This window comes from Tachyglossus aculeatus, chromosome 24, assembly GCF_015852505.1.
Source record: "Tachyglossus aculeatus isolate mTacAcu1 chromosome 24, mTacAcu1.pri, whole genome shotgun sequence".
Classification (NCBI taxonomy): domain Eukaryota; kingdom Metazoa; phylum Chordata; class Mammalia; order Monotremata; family Tachyglossidae; genus Tachyglossus; species Tachyglossus aculeatus.
This window is the reverse complement of record NC_052089.1, coordinates 4,876,909-4,890,514: the sequence shown is the minus strand read 5'-3', so window position 1 is coordinate 4,890,514 and position 13,606 is coordinate 4,876,909. Positions and strand designations below refer to the sequence as shown.

General features: G+C 60.2%; 1 protein-coding gene across 1 annotated transcript in view; it reads right to left on the bottom strand.

Annotated features, from left to right (window-relative positions):
- Window positions 1-13,606, bottom strand: part of LOC119945106 (neuronal growth regulator 1-like) — a 38,706-nt gene extending 25,100 nt beyond the window's left edge. Inside the window, exons 1-2 of the mRNA XM_038766133.1 lie at window positions 13,595-13,606; window positions 11,062-11,551 (exon numbers count right to left, since the gene is read on the bottom strand). Coding sequence (XP_038622061.1) covers window positions 11,062-11,551; window positions 13,595-13,606 — 502 coding nt within the window. The remainder of the gene's footprint in view (window positions 1-11,061; window positions 11,552-13,594) is intronic.

Below are 13,606 nucleotides of genomic sequence, written 5' to 3'. Positions count from 1 at the left end.
CTCTAGAAGGGGGAGACATACAAGAAAACAAAACATTAACAAAATAAAATAAATAGAATAAATATGTACAAATAAAATGAATAGAGTAATAAATACGTACAAACATATATACATATATACAGGTGCTGTGGGGAGGGGAAGGAGGTAAGGCGGGGGGATGGGGAGGGGGAGGAGGGGGAGAGGAAGGAGGGCGCTCAGTCTGAGGAAGGTGGGCGCTTATCAGCCCAACCACAGCCGCCGCTTCCCCCACCCCACCCCACCCGACCCGGGGAGTGTCAGCCTCCCCCCGCCCCAACAAGGCTCGGCTTTGGACATGGGAAGGTTGAAACAGGCCCCAGAGGTACCGCCGTGCCCCTTTTCTATGGTATTTGCCAAGTCTTTAGAGAGGCAGCGTGGCTCCGTCGAAAGAGCACGGGCTTGAAGGCAGAGGTCATGGGTTCAAATCCCCACTCCGCCACTTGTCAGCCGTGTGACCATGGGCAAGCCACTCAACCTCTCTGGGCCCCAGTTCCCCCGTCTATGAAATAGGGATGAAGACCTTTAAACCTCCTGACACTGGTCCCCCTGTCTCATGGCCTAGGTTCCCCTCTACTTCCTGACCCTGGTACTAATGCCTCCCGGCCCAGGTACCCTTCTGCCTCCCAGCCCTGGTCCCCCTTTGCCTCCCGGCTCTTGTCTCCCTCTGCCTCTGCCATGGTTCCCCCGGTTTCTCGGCTCCGGTCCCCCTCTGCCTCCCGATCCTGGTACCCCTATGCCGCCTGGCGCTGGTCCTGCTCTGACACCCTGCCCTGCTCCCCCACCCTGCTTCTCGGCCCTGGTCCCCCTCTACCTCCTGGCCCTTGTCCACATCTGCCTTTCAGCCCTGGTCCCACTTTACTCTGCCTCCTGGCTCTTGTCCCCCTCTGTCTCCGGGCCTGGTTACCCTCTGCCTCCCGGCCCTGCTCCCCTGGTCCCCCTGTCTCATGGCCAATATATCCCTCTACTTCCCGGGCCTGGTATCACTGTCTCCCAGCCCAGGTACCCTTCTGCCTCACAGCCCTCGTCCCCCTTTGCCTCCTGGCCCTTGTTCCCCTCTGCCTCTCTGTCCTGGTCCCCTCGGCTTCTCGGACCCAGTCCCCCTCGCTTCTCGGCCCCGGTCCCCCTCTGCTTCCCGATCCTGGTACCCCTCTGCCTCCTGGCCCTGGTCCTGCTCTGACACCCTGCCTTGCTCCCCCACTCCACTTCTCGGCCCTGGTCCCCCTCTACCTCCTGGCCCTTGTCTACGTCTGCCTTTCAGCCCTGGTCCCACTTTACTCTCTGACTCTGGTCCCCCCCAAACTTCCGGCCCTGGTCCCATTCTCCCTCCGGCACTAGTTCACCTCTACCTCCCTGCCTCGGTGCAAATCTCCCGCCCGGACCTGGTCCCTCTCTGCCTAGCGGCATGGTGCCCCAGGGCTTCCCAGCCCTCTTTGCCTTGTACCCCCGGCCCTGGTCACCCTCTGTCTCCGGACCCTGGTCCCCCTGTGCCTGCCAGGCCTAGTCACCTTCTACCTCGTGGCCCTGACCCTTCTCTCCGTCCCAGCCCTGTGTCCCCTATACATCCAGGCCCTGGCCCCCCTGTCTCCGGACTCAGGTACCCCTCTACATCTTGGCCCTGGTCCACCTCTGCCTCCCCGCACTGGTCCCCCTCTGCCTCCCGGCCCTGCTCTTCCCCTGGCTCTCAGCCCTGTTCTCCCTCCACATCCAGGCCCTGGTCACTCCCTCATTCCCGGCCCTGGATCCACTCCACTTCCCGGTCCTGTTACCCCTGTCTTGCGGCTCTGGTACCCCTCTAACTCCCGGACCTGGTCCCCATCTGCCTCCCTGCCCCGGTCCCCCTCTGCCTCCCTGCCCCAGTCCCCCTCTGCCTCCCTGCCCCCGTCCACCTCTGCCTCCCGGCCCAGGCCGGCCACGGACTTTCTGACCGGGTTGCCTTCGGTCTTTAGGCCCAGGTACCCCTCTGCCTTCTGCCCCATGTCCTCCCCTTTCTCCCGGCCCTGTTCCACCTCTGCCTCCCTGACCTTGTCCCCGCCGGCCTCTCGCTTCTAGTCCCCCTCTAGCTCCCTACCCTGGTACCCTCCGCCAATCGGTCCTGGCCCCTCTCTGCCTCCCAACCCTGGTCCCCCGTCTCCTGGCCCAGGTACCCCTCTGCTTCCTGGATCTGGTCCCTTTCTACCTCCAGGCCTTGGTCTCCCTCAGCTTCCTGGCCCTAGTCGATTTGAGCCTCCCGGTTCTGGCCTCCCTCTACCTCCAGACCACTGGTTGCTTCTCCCTGCTGGCCAAGGGTCCCCTCTACCTCCTGGCCCTGATCCCCCTGTTCTACCAGCCCTATTCTCCCTCTACCTCCTGGCCATGGAACCTCTCTGCCTCTCGACCCTGGGACACTCTACCTCCCAGTCTAGGTCCCCCTGCATCGCGGTGCAGGTATCCCTCTGCCTCCTGGCCCTGGTCCAACTCTGCCTTCCCGCGATGGTCCTCCTCGGCTTCTTTGACCTGGTCACCTCTGCCTCTCGTCCCTGGCTCCCCTCTGCTTTTCAGCCCTAGTCCCACTGTCTCCCGGCCCAGGTACCCCTCTGCCTCCCAGCCCTGGTCCCCCGGTCTCCCGGCCTTGGTACCCCTCTGTCTTCCGGCCCTTGACCTCCAACTCCTGGACCAGGTCCCCCTCTGCCTCCAGGCCCTGGTCCCCCATCTACCGGCCGTGGTACCCCTCCGCCTCTGGGCCCTGGTCCCTCTCTGCCTCCAGGCCCTTGTCCCCCGGCTTCTCGGCCCTGGTACCCTGTCTCCCGGCCCAGTTACCCCTCTGGCTCCCATCCCTGCTTCCCCTGTGCCTACCAGCCCTAGTTCCCATTTACTTCCACGAAGTGGGGGCGATAAGAGCAGGGAGGCAGAGGAAACCCTCTGCCTGCCAGCCCTGGTCTCCGTTTCCCGGCCCTGGTCCCCCTCTGCTTCCTGACACTGGTCCCCTATCTCCCGGCCCAGATACCCCTCTGTCCCTTGGCCATGGTCCCCCTCAGCTTCCGGGACCTGGTCCCCCTCTACCTCCGGGCCCTTGTTTCCCCCGTTTCTCTTCCCTGGTACCCCTTTGCCTTCTGGCCCAGGTCCCGTTCTTCCTCCTGGCCCTGGGTCCCCTCTTCCTCCTGGTCCTGCTCCCCCTTCCCCCGACGCAAGTACCCCTCTGCCTCCTGGCCTTGGTCCCCTACTGCCGCACTGCCCTGGTCCCACTCTGCCTCCTGGCCTTGGTCCCCCTCTTCCTCCTGGCCCTGGTTCCCCCCGACACCCTGCCTGGTGCTCCTCTGCATCCCGGCTCTGCCTCTCCTTGAACTCCCAACCCTGGGCCCTCTGTCTCCTGGCCCAGGTATCCTTCTAACTCCCGGCCCTGGTCCCCCTCTACCTCCCAGCCTTGGTCCCGCTCTCCTTCCTGGGCGGGAGTCTCCTCTATCTTGAGGCCCTGGGCCTTCTCTTCCTCCGGGACCTAGTCCGCCTTTTTCCCGGTGAAGGTCCCCAACCGCCTCCCGGCCCTGGTCCGCCTCTGCTTCTCTGACCTGGTCGCTCCCCGCCTCTCGGCCCTGGTCACTTTGAACCTCCTGGCCCTGGTCTCCCTCTACCCCCAGGCCATTGGGTCTCTCTCCGTCCCGGCAATGGGTCCCCTCTACCTCCCGGCCTAGGTCCCCCTTTCTCTAGGCCCAGGTAACCCTCTGCCTCCGACCCTGGTCCTCCTCTACCTCCGGGCCCTTGTCCCCCTATGCCTCCCTGCCCTTTTCTGCCCTGCTTCCCGACCCTGGGGATCCCTTTGCAAAGGAGGATCCTTTTGAATTTCGGCCCAGGTAATCCTCTGCCTACTGACCCTGATCCCTCTTTTCCTCCCGGTCCTGGTCCCCCACCTCCCGGCCCAGGTACCCCTCTACTTCCTGGCCCTAGTCCCCCACTGCCGCCCTGCCCTGGTCCCCCTCTGCCTCCCGGCCCTGGGTCCCTTCAACCTCCAGGCCCTTGTCCCCCTGTCTTCTGGCCCAGGTACCCTTCTAAATTCTGGCCCTTATCCCCCTCTGCCTCTTGGCCCTGCTCCCTCTGTCTCAGGGCCCAGGTACCCCTCTGCCTCCCTGCGCTGGTCCCCCTGTCTCCAGGCCTAAGTGCCCCTCTGCCTCCTGGCCCTGGTCACACTCTTCCTCACGACCAAGGTACCCCTCTGCCTCCCAGTTCTGGTCCCCCTCTGCGTTCCTGCCCTGGACCATCCTGCCTTTCATCCCTGGTCCCCCTCTGCCTACAGGCCCAAGTACTCCACTGCCTCCTGGCTCTGCCCCCGCCCCCCCGCATCCCAGACCCTGAACCCCGTCTCCCAGACCAGGCGCCCCTCTGCTTCCCGGCCCTCGTCCTCCCATGTGTCTCGGGCGTGGTTCCCCTCTGCCTCTCGGCCCTGGTCCCTCTGTCTCCGAGCCCAGGTACCCCTCTGCCACCAGGCCTTGGTCCCCTTATGCCTCCCGGCCAGGTACCCCTCTGCCTCCCCGTCCTGGACCACCTATCTCCCATCTCAGGTAACCCTCTGCCTCCTGGCCCTGGTCCTCCTCTGCCTCCTGGGTCTGGTATCCCTCTGCCTCCTGGCCCTGGTCCCCTCCTTGCCTCCCGGCCCTGGTCCCCTTCTGAATCCTGGCCCTGGTCCCTTTATCCAACGGCCCAGGTACCCCTCTGCCTTCCTGTCCTGGTCCACCTGTCTCCCGGCCCAAGTACCCCTCTGCCTCCTGGCCCTGGTCCTCCTGTGCCTGCCGGCCCTGGTTCCTCTGTGCCTCTTGGTTCCGGTCACCTTCTACCTTCAGACACTTGGGTCTCTCTCCGTCCCTGACCTGGGTCTTCTCTACCTCCCAGCCCTGTTCCCCCGTCTCCCGGCCAAGGTACCCCTCTGCCTCCCGGTTCTGGTCCCCCTCTCTCCCGGCACAGGTACCCCTCTGCCTCCTGGCCCTGGTCCCATCTTCCTCTAGGCCCTGGTCCCTGACTTCCTGCCCAGGTAATCCTCTACCTCCTGGCCATGGTCCCCCTATGCCTCCTGGCCATGGTCCACTTCAGACTCCCAGCACTGGTCCTCCTCTGCCTCCCAGTCCAGATCCCCCTCTGCCTCCCGGCCCTGGTCCCCCTCTGTCTCCCGGCCCTTTCCCCCTCTGCCTTCCGGCCCTGGTCCCCCTCTGCCTCCCTGTTTTGGTAGCTCCCTGCCTCTCGGCCCTGGTCCCCCTCTGCACCCGGCCCTGGTCTCCCTCTACCTCCAGGCCCTGGGGTCTCTCTATGTCCCAGCCCTGGGTCCCCTCTACCTCACGAAGCTGGTTCCCCCACCTCACGGCCCGGGTACCTCTCTACTTCCCAGCCCTGGTACAAATGTCTCCTGGCTCAGTTACTCTTCTGCCTCCCGGCCCTGGTCCCCCTCTGCCTCTCGGCCCCGTTCCCCCTCTGCATCCCGACCTTGTTCCCGCTCTGCCTTTCAGCCCTGGTCCCACTTTACCTTCTGACCCTGGTCCCCTCTTCCTGCGGCCCTAGTTCACTCCTGCCTCCCTGCCATTTTCCGCCCGGACCTGGTCCCTCTCTGCCTACCGGCGTGGTGCCCCGGTTCTTCCCAACCATCGTCGCCTTGTACCTCCCGGCCTTGGTCCCCCTGTGCCTGTCAGCCCTCATCACCCTCTACCTCCTGGCCCTGGACCTTCTCTCCATCCCGGCCCTGGGTCCGTCCCCTCTACCTCCAGTCCCAGGTCCCCCTGTCTCCGGACTCAGGTACTCTGTCTCCGGACTCTGTCTCCTGGCCCTGGTACGCCTCTGCCTCCCGGCCCTGGTCTCCCTCTACCTCCAGGTCCTGGTCACTCTCTCTTTCGCAGCCCTGGGTCCCCTCTACCTCCCGGTCCTGGTCCCACTGTCTCCTGGCCCTGGTCCCCCTCTGCCTCCTGGACCTTGTTCCCCTCTGCCTTATAGCCCTGGTCCCACTTTACTTTCTGGCCCTGGTCCCCGCCCCACTCCACGACCTTAAAGCCCTGGTCCCATTCACCCTCCAACCATAGTTCCCCTCTACCTCACTTCCTTAGTCCTCATCTTTCACCGAGACCTAGTCCCTCTCTGTCTACCAGCCCAGGTCCCCCTTGTGGCTGCCAGCCCTCTTTTCCCTCTACCTCCTGTCCCTGGCCCTTCTCTCCATCCCGGCCCAGGTCCCTCTCTGTCTCTCGGTCCTGGTCTCCCTTTGCCACCCGTCCCTAGTTCCCCTGTGCCTGCCAGCCTTCGTCTCCCTCTACCTCCTGGCCTTAGCCTTTCTCTCCGTCACGGCCCTGGGTCCCCTCTACCTCCGGCTCCTGGTCCCCCTGTCTCCAGACTCAGGTATCCTTCTGCCTCCTGGTCCTGGTCCATCTCTGCCTCCCCGCACTGGTCTCCCTCTGCCTCCCGGCCCTGGTGGACCCCTGTCACAAGGCCCTGGTCTCCCTCTACCTCCAGGCCCTGGTCACTCTCTCATTCCCGGCCCTGGGTCCCCTGTCCACTTGTCCAGCTACCCCTCTAACGCCCGGCCCTGGTCCCCTGTTTCCCGGTAAAAGGATACTTCTGCCTCCCGCCCCTGGTCCCCCTCTGTCTCCTGGCCCTGGTCCAACTTTACCTTCTGGCTCCGGTCCCCCCCGACTTTTTAACCCTGGTACCCTTCTCCCTCTGGCCCTAGTTCACCTCTATGTCCCTGACTTGGTCCCCATTTTTCTCCCGGAACTAGTCCCTCTCTGCCTCCCGGCATGGTGCCACAGTTCTTCCCAGCCCTCGTCACCTTGTACCTCAAACCCTGGCCTCCCTCTACGTCCAGGCCAGTGGGTCTCTCTCCGTCCCGGCTCTGGGTCCCCTTTACCTCCTGGCCCTTGTCCCCCTGTTCTGCCATCCCTGGTCTCCCTCTGCCTCCAGGCCCTCGCCCCTATCTCCAACCCGGCCCTGGGACCCTCTACCACCCAGCCTAGGTCCCCCTGTCTCCCGGCCTAGGTAACCCGTCTGCCTCCCTGCCTTGGTCTCCCCCTGCCTCACGTCCCTGGTTCCCCACTGACTTTTGGCCCTAGTTCCCCTTTACCTCCGAGAAGTGGTGGGGGGACAAAAGCAGGGAGGCGGAGGTACCCCTCTGCCTGCCGGCCTTGATGCCCATTTCCCAGACCCGGTCCCCCTCTGCCTCCCGACCCTGTTCCCCCATCTCCCGGCCCTGGTCCCTTTGAGCCTCCTGGCCCTGGCCTCCCTCTACCTCCAGGACACTGGGTCTCTCTCCGTCCCGGCCATGGGTCCCCTCTACCTCCCAGCCCTGGTCCCCCTGTTTTTGCCAGCCCTGGTCTCCCTCTGGCTCCTGGCCCTGGTCCCCCATCTACCGGCCTTGGTACCCCTATGCATACTGGCCATGGTCCTCCCCTGCCTCCCTGCCCTGGTCCCCCTCTACCTTCTTGCCATGGTCCCTCAGTTTCCCCGCCCAGGTCCCCCTCTGCCTCCTGGCCCTGGTCCCTTTGTGCCTCCAGGCCCTTCTCCTACCCACATCTCGGCCCTGGTCCCCTTCTGCCTCTTGGCCCTGGTCCACCGTCTCCGGACCAGGTACCTCTCTGCCTCTTGAACCTGGTCCCCCCTGCCACGTTGCCCTGGTCACCATCTGCCTCCTGTCCTCGGTTCCCCTGTGCCTTCCAGCCCTAGTTTCCTCTTACTTCCAAGAAGCTGGGGGGCAAGGGCAGGGAGGCAGATGGGGAGCAGAGCCAGGATTTAGAACGGTACCTGGACCAGGAGGCAGGGCGACTAGGGACGGGAGGTTGAGGGGACCCAGGGCCTGGAAGTAGAGGGGGACCAGGGCAGGGCAGCAGAGGGGGATCAGAGCTGGGAGGCAGAGGGGTACCTAGGCAGGGTGACATTGGTACTAGGGCTGGGAAATAGAGAGGTACCTGGGCAGTTAGACAGGGGGACCGGGGTTGTGAGGTAGAGGGGACCCAGGGTTGGGATGGAGAGAGAGACCCAAGGGCCTGGAGGTAGAGGGAGATCAGGGCCGGGCTGGAGAAGGGGACAAGGGCTGAGAGGCAGGTGGCTACCAGAACAGGGAGGCAGAGGGGGACCAAGGCCGGGAGGCAGATGGGTACCTGGGCCGGGAGATGAGGAGCCAGGGCCGGGAGGCAGAGGGTGATGTGGGCCAGGAGGCAGAGGGGTACTTGGGCAGGGTGGCAAAGGGGATCCAGGGTGAAGAAGAGGGGGCGACAAGGGCTGGGAGGCAGAGGGGGACCTGGGCCTGGAGGTAGAGAGGGACCAGGACTAGGAGGCAGTAGGGCAGTTGCGCATAGGGGGACCAGGGCCAGGAGGCAGAGTGGAACCTAGGTCGGGAGACATGTGGATTAGGGCCGGGAGGTAGAGGGGATCAGAGCCGGGACGGAGAGAGGGACCAAGTCCTGGAGGTCGCGGGAGACCAGGGCCTGGAGGTCGCAGGAGACGAGGGCCGGGAGGCACAGATAGTCCAGGGTCGGGAGGCAGATGGGGATCAGGGCGGGGAGGCAGATTGGGACCATGGCCAGGAAGCAGAGGGGTACCTAGGCAGGGATACAGGAGGACCAGGGCGGAGAAGCAGAGCAGGGCCAGGGCCGAGAGGCAGGTGATGACCAGGTAATAGAAACAGAGGTGTATCAGGGCCGGGAGGCAGAGGGGTACATGGGCCAGGAGGCAGAGGGGTACCTGGGCTGGGACGCAAAGGGAGACCAGGGCCGAGAAGCATGGAAGACAAGAGCAGGGAGGCCAAGGGGGACCAGGACCGAGAAGCGTGGAAGACAACAGCAGGGAGGACAAAGGGGACTAGTGCCAGGAGGCAGATGGGGCCCAGGACAGGTAGGCAGAGGGTACCTGGGCCAGGAGATAGGGGCACCTAGGCCGGGAGGTACAGTGCTCTGCACACAGTAAGCACTCAATAAATACGATTGATTGAATGAATGAATGAATTCCCCTGTGACGGGCTCATCCGTTGAGCGCCCGAAACCGAAGAGAAGACAATAATAATAATAATAATAATAATAATAATAATAATAATAATGGCATTTGTTAAGTGCCTACTATGTGCCAAGCACTCTTTTAAGCACTAGGGAGATACAAAGTAATCAAGTTCTCCCACATTCATTTATTCATTCAATAATATTTATTGAGAGGTTACTGTGTGCAGAACACTATACTAAGCTCTTGGGAAGTGCAAGTTGGCATCATATAGAGACGGTCCCTACCCAACAACAGGCTCACAGTCTAGAAGGGGGAGACAGACAACAAAGCACAGCATGTGAACAGGTGTCAAGTCATCAGAATAAATACTAGTAAAGCTAGATGCACATCATTAACAAAATAAAATAAATAGAATAATAAATATGTACAAGTAAAATAAATAGAGTAATAAATCTGTACAAGCATATATATACAGATGCTTTGGGGAGGGGAAGGAGGTAGGGCGGGGGGGTGGGAGGGGGAGAGGAAGGAGGGGGCTCAATATCAGAAGGCCTTCTAGAGGAGATGAGCTCTCAGTAGGGCTTTGAAGGGAGGAAGAGAGCTAGCTTGGAAGATGTGCGGAGGGAGGCATTCCAGTCCAGGGGGAGGACGTGGACCGGGGGTCGATGGCGGGACAGGTCACGGTCTTAATCCACATTTTCCAGATGAGGTAACTGAGGCACAGATAATTGAAGTGACTTGGCCCAAGTCACACAGCTGGTAGGTGGGGGAGCTGGGATTAGAACCCGTGACCTCTGACTCCCAAGCCCAGGCTCTAGGGAAAATAAGGAGATCTGTCTTGGACCTGTTGAGTCTTAGGTGTCAGGTGGACATCCAGGTGGATATGTCCGGAAGGCAGGAGTAGATGCGAGCTTGGAGGGAGAGAGAGAGGACTGGGGAGGAGATAGAGATTTGGGTATCATCTGCATAGAGATGATAGTTGAAGCCGAGGGAGCGAATGAGTTCTCCGAGTGAGTGCAGATGGAGAATTCATTCAATCGTATTTATTGAGCACTTACTGTGTGCAGAGCACTGTACTAAGTGCTTAGCAAGTACAAGTGGGCGACATATAGGGACGGTCCCTACCCAACAGCGGGCTCACAGTCTAGAAGGGGGAGACAGACAACAAAGCAAAACATATTAACAAAATAAAATTAATAGAATAAATATGTACAAGTAAAATATATAAATAGAGTAATGAATATGTACAAACGTATATACATATATACAGGTGCTGTGGGGAGGGGAAGGAGATAGGGCGGGGGGATGGAGCGGGGAGGGGGAGAGGAAGGAGGGGGCTCAGTCTGGGAAGGCCTCCTGGAGAAGGTGAGCTCCCAGTAGGGCTTTGAAGGGAGGAAGAGAGCTAGGTTGGTGGATGTGCAGAGGGAGGGCATTTCAGGCCAGGGGGAGGATGTGGGCCGGGGGTCGATGGCGGCACAGGTGAGAACGAGGCACGGTGAGGAGATTAGCGGCGGAGGAGTGGAGGGTGCGGGCTGGGCTGGAGAAGGAGAGAAGGGAGGTGAGGTAGGAGGGGGCGAGGTGATGGACAGCCTTGAATCCGAGAGTGAAGAGTTTCTGCCTGATGCGTAGGTTGATTGGTAGCCACTGGAGATTTTTGGAGAGGGGAGTAACATGCCCAGAGCATTTCTGCACAAAGACGATCTGGGCAGTGGCATGAAGTATGGATTGAAGTGGGGATTGACAGGAGGATGGGAGATCGGAGTGGAGGCTGATGCAGTAATCCAGTCGGGGTAGGATGAGAGACTGAACGAGCAGGGTAGCAGTTTGGATGGAGAGGAAAGGGCGGATCTTGGCGATGTTGTGAAGGTGAGACCGGCTGGTTTTGGTGACGGATTGGATGTGAGGGGTGAACGAAAGAGCGGAGTCAAGGATGACACCAAGGTTGCGGGCTTGTGAGACGGGAAGGATGGTAGTGCCGTCAACAGTGATGGGAAAGGCAGGGAGAGGGCAGGGTTTGGGAGGGAAGACAAGGAGTTCAGTCTTGGACATATTGAGTTGTAGGTGGCGGGCAAACATCCAGATGGAGATGTCCTGAAGGCAGGAGGAGATGCGAGCCTGATGGGGAGATATGTCTCCAAGAAATGGAAGGCTCTGGTTTCCCAGTGGCCAAGCAAGTGAGGGTGACATTGGTTCCTTCATTAACAATCATGTCAGTCGAGATGTCACAGATCTGCGGAGGAACTTGTACAGTTAGGTGCACCTGCATGGATCTAGGAGTGTGTTGAGTCTGCACGGAACAAGTATATGGACCGTCATCTGTAACATCAACGTTCTGTATCTGGAGGCTGTAGTCCCTTTTATTTGAAGTGGAAATTGAAACTCGAGGATCCACCGACCATTTATCGCTTCCGGCAAAAATGATACTTGACCGGTTCAGCCTAGCGCCCTTTGAAGCTTCATCTTCCAGGTAACACCTAAGCACCGCCGTTTCCCCTTTTCTGACCATCATGTTGTCCACAGCCGGCCAGGGGAAGTCCATACTCTGTCCAGCCGGGAGGCAGGAAGGCAGCAGACAGCAGAGGCTGAGGAGCACGGCTGCCAGCCACTGGTTCAGAGAATAGAAGGGGACCAAGAACTGACCCTTAAGGGACCCCTACAGTAAGGGGATGGGAGGGGGAGGAACCCGCAAAGGATACTGAGAATTGAAGGGCCAGAGAAATAACCGGAGAGGGTAGAGTCAATGCGACTCCGCTCTGTCATTCGCCCCACACATCCACTCCGACACCAAAACCGGCCGGTCTCACCTTCACAACATCGCCAAGATCCTCCCTTCCTTCTCCATCCAAATTGCTACCTTGTTGGTTCAATCTCTCATCCTATCCCGACTGGCTGTCTGCATCAGTCTCCTTTTCTCATGTCCCATCCTCCTGTGTTTCCCCGCTTCAGTCTTGTCACCCGTCGTCCGGGGACGGGTTCGTTCAGTGATCGGCGAGGCGAGAGAGAGAGAGAGGCCGGGGACGGAAAGCCTAAGCTTTATTTAAAATTAATTCCGCGAAGTGAATTGAATTTATGTAATTGTTTAGACGCAATGGATTGAGCTTCCCTTTCGGGAGGAATATAATCAGTTAGCAATATTAGAGCTTCCCTACACGGGAGGAACACAATCATCCGTTAATCACACGTGGGTGAGTTGGTTAACTCTCACCCATGTGCACTTCCCACTCGGGAAGAATCCACTTACTTTCCCACATGGGAAGAATTCATTACATTACCCGCGCACATGGTGGGCGGCTAGCTCTCACAATGTGCTCTCCCTACATGGGAGGAATCCACTCATAATTCCCATCAGCAGCGGGATACCTGGGTCCCACCCACGACACACTCACCCATCCCGCGGCCCTTGCCTCAGTGTGTTGGTTCTGGTTGTAGAACGGGCATCTGGCCTTCTGGGCAGGGACAGAGACACGTGGGCTGCTGCTGCTGCTGCTGCTGCTGCTGCTGCTGCTGCTGCTGCTGCTGCAGCGGCTGCTCCTGCTGCTGCGTGTCCTGGTGTTCTGACCCGGAAGGTCAGAGGCGACAGGTATTTATTGCCTGTGCCCCTAGGCCATTCCAGCTTCCGGCCTCAGTCTATCCAATCGCTGCCCTCCCCGCCTCCTCCATACCTAATTTGATTGGCACGGGGGTGAGGGACACCTTCTGTATTCCCAGCTTGGGCTGTCAATCTAGCAGATTTGGTCGTGGGGGCGGTATCCCACCCTCACTTCCGAGTTCCGCCTGCTGGCTCAGATGGTCACGAGATAGTTTTTGACCTTGAGATGGCCGGTACCCGAGGGTCACCTCGGGACAAGTCTATACTTCACTCTGCTGCCCGGATTATCTTTCTACAGAAACGCTCTGGGCGTGTCCAGTGCGTCATGCCCGCTACTCTGAGCAGTGCCAGTCCTCCACTCTTCCCTCCCAGCCCCCTCCCTCCCCTCCTCCCCGCCCCCACCCTATTCCAGTTCTCCTTTCCCATCGCCACCCCTCTTCGCACTCTCCCCGCCTAGGCCCCGCCAACTCATTCCAATCCAAACCCTCCCCACCCCTCGCACGCTTCCCCTTCCCTCCCCTCCCTCGACAGCTACTGCCAAGTGTGGCCTCTGGAACCCCCGCTCCATTATAAGTAAGATGCCTTTCATCCTGGACCTATTCCTTTCCAGCTCTCTACTCCTCCTCTCCCTAACTGAAACATGGCTGTCTCCGGACGACACGGTATCTTCTGCTGCTCTCTCCAGTGGAGACCTCTTCTTCTCCCAATCTCCCAGACTCACCGGAAAAGGAGGTGGTGTCGGTTTCCTTCTCGCCCCCAATGTCGCTTTCGCACGATCCCTCCTCCTCCTTCCCTTTCCTTCCCTTCCTTTGAAGCCCACATTATTCGCCTCTCCCACCCCCTCCAGATTCTTGTAGCCGTCATCTACCACCCCCCGGCCCCACGTCCAACTTCTTCAATGATTTTGACCCCTTCCTCACCTTCCTTCTCTCCTTTTCCATGCCCACTCTGATCCTTCGAGACTTCAACATCCTCATGGGTATACCTGGCGACTCCTCTGCCGCCTGCCTTCTATCTCTACTTGACGCTGCCAAACTCCACCCCACGTCGCCCACTCACCAAATTGGTCAT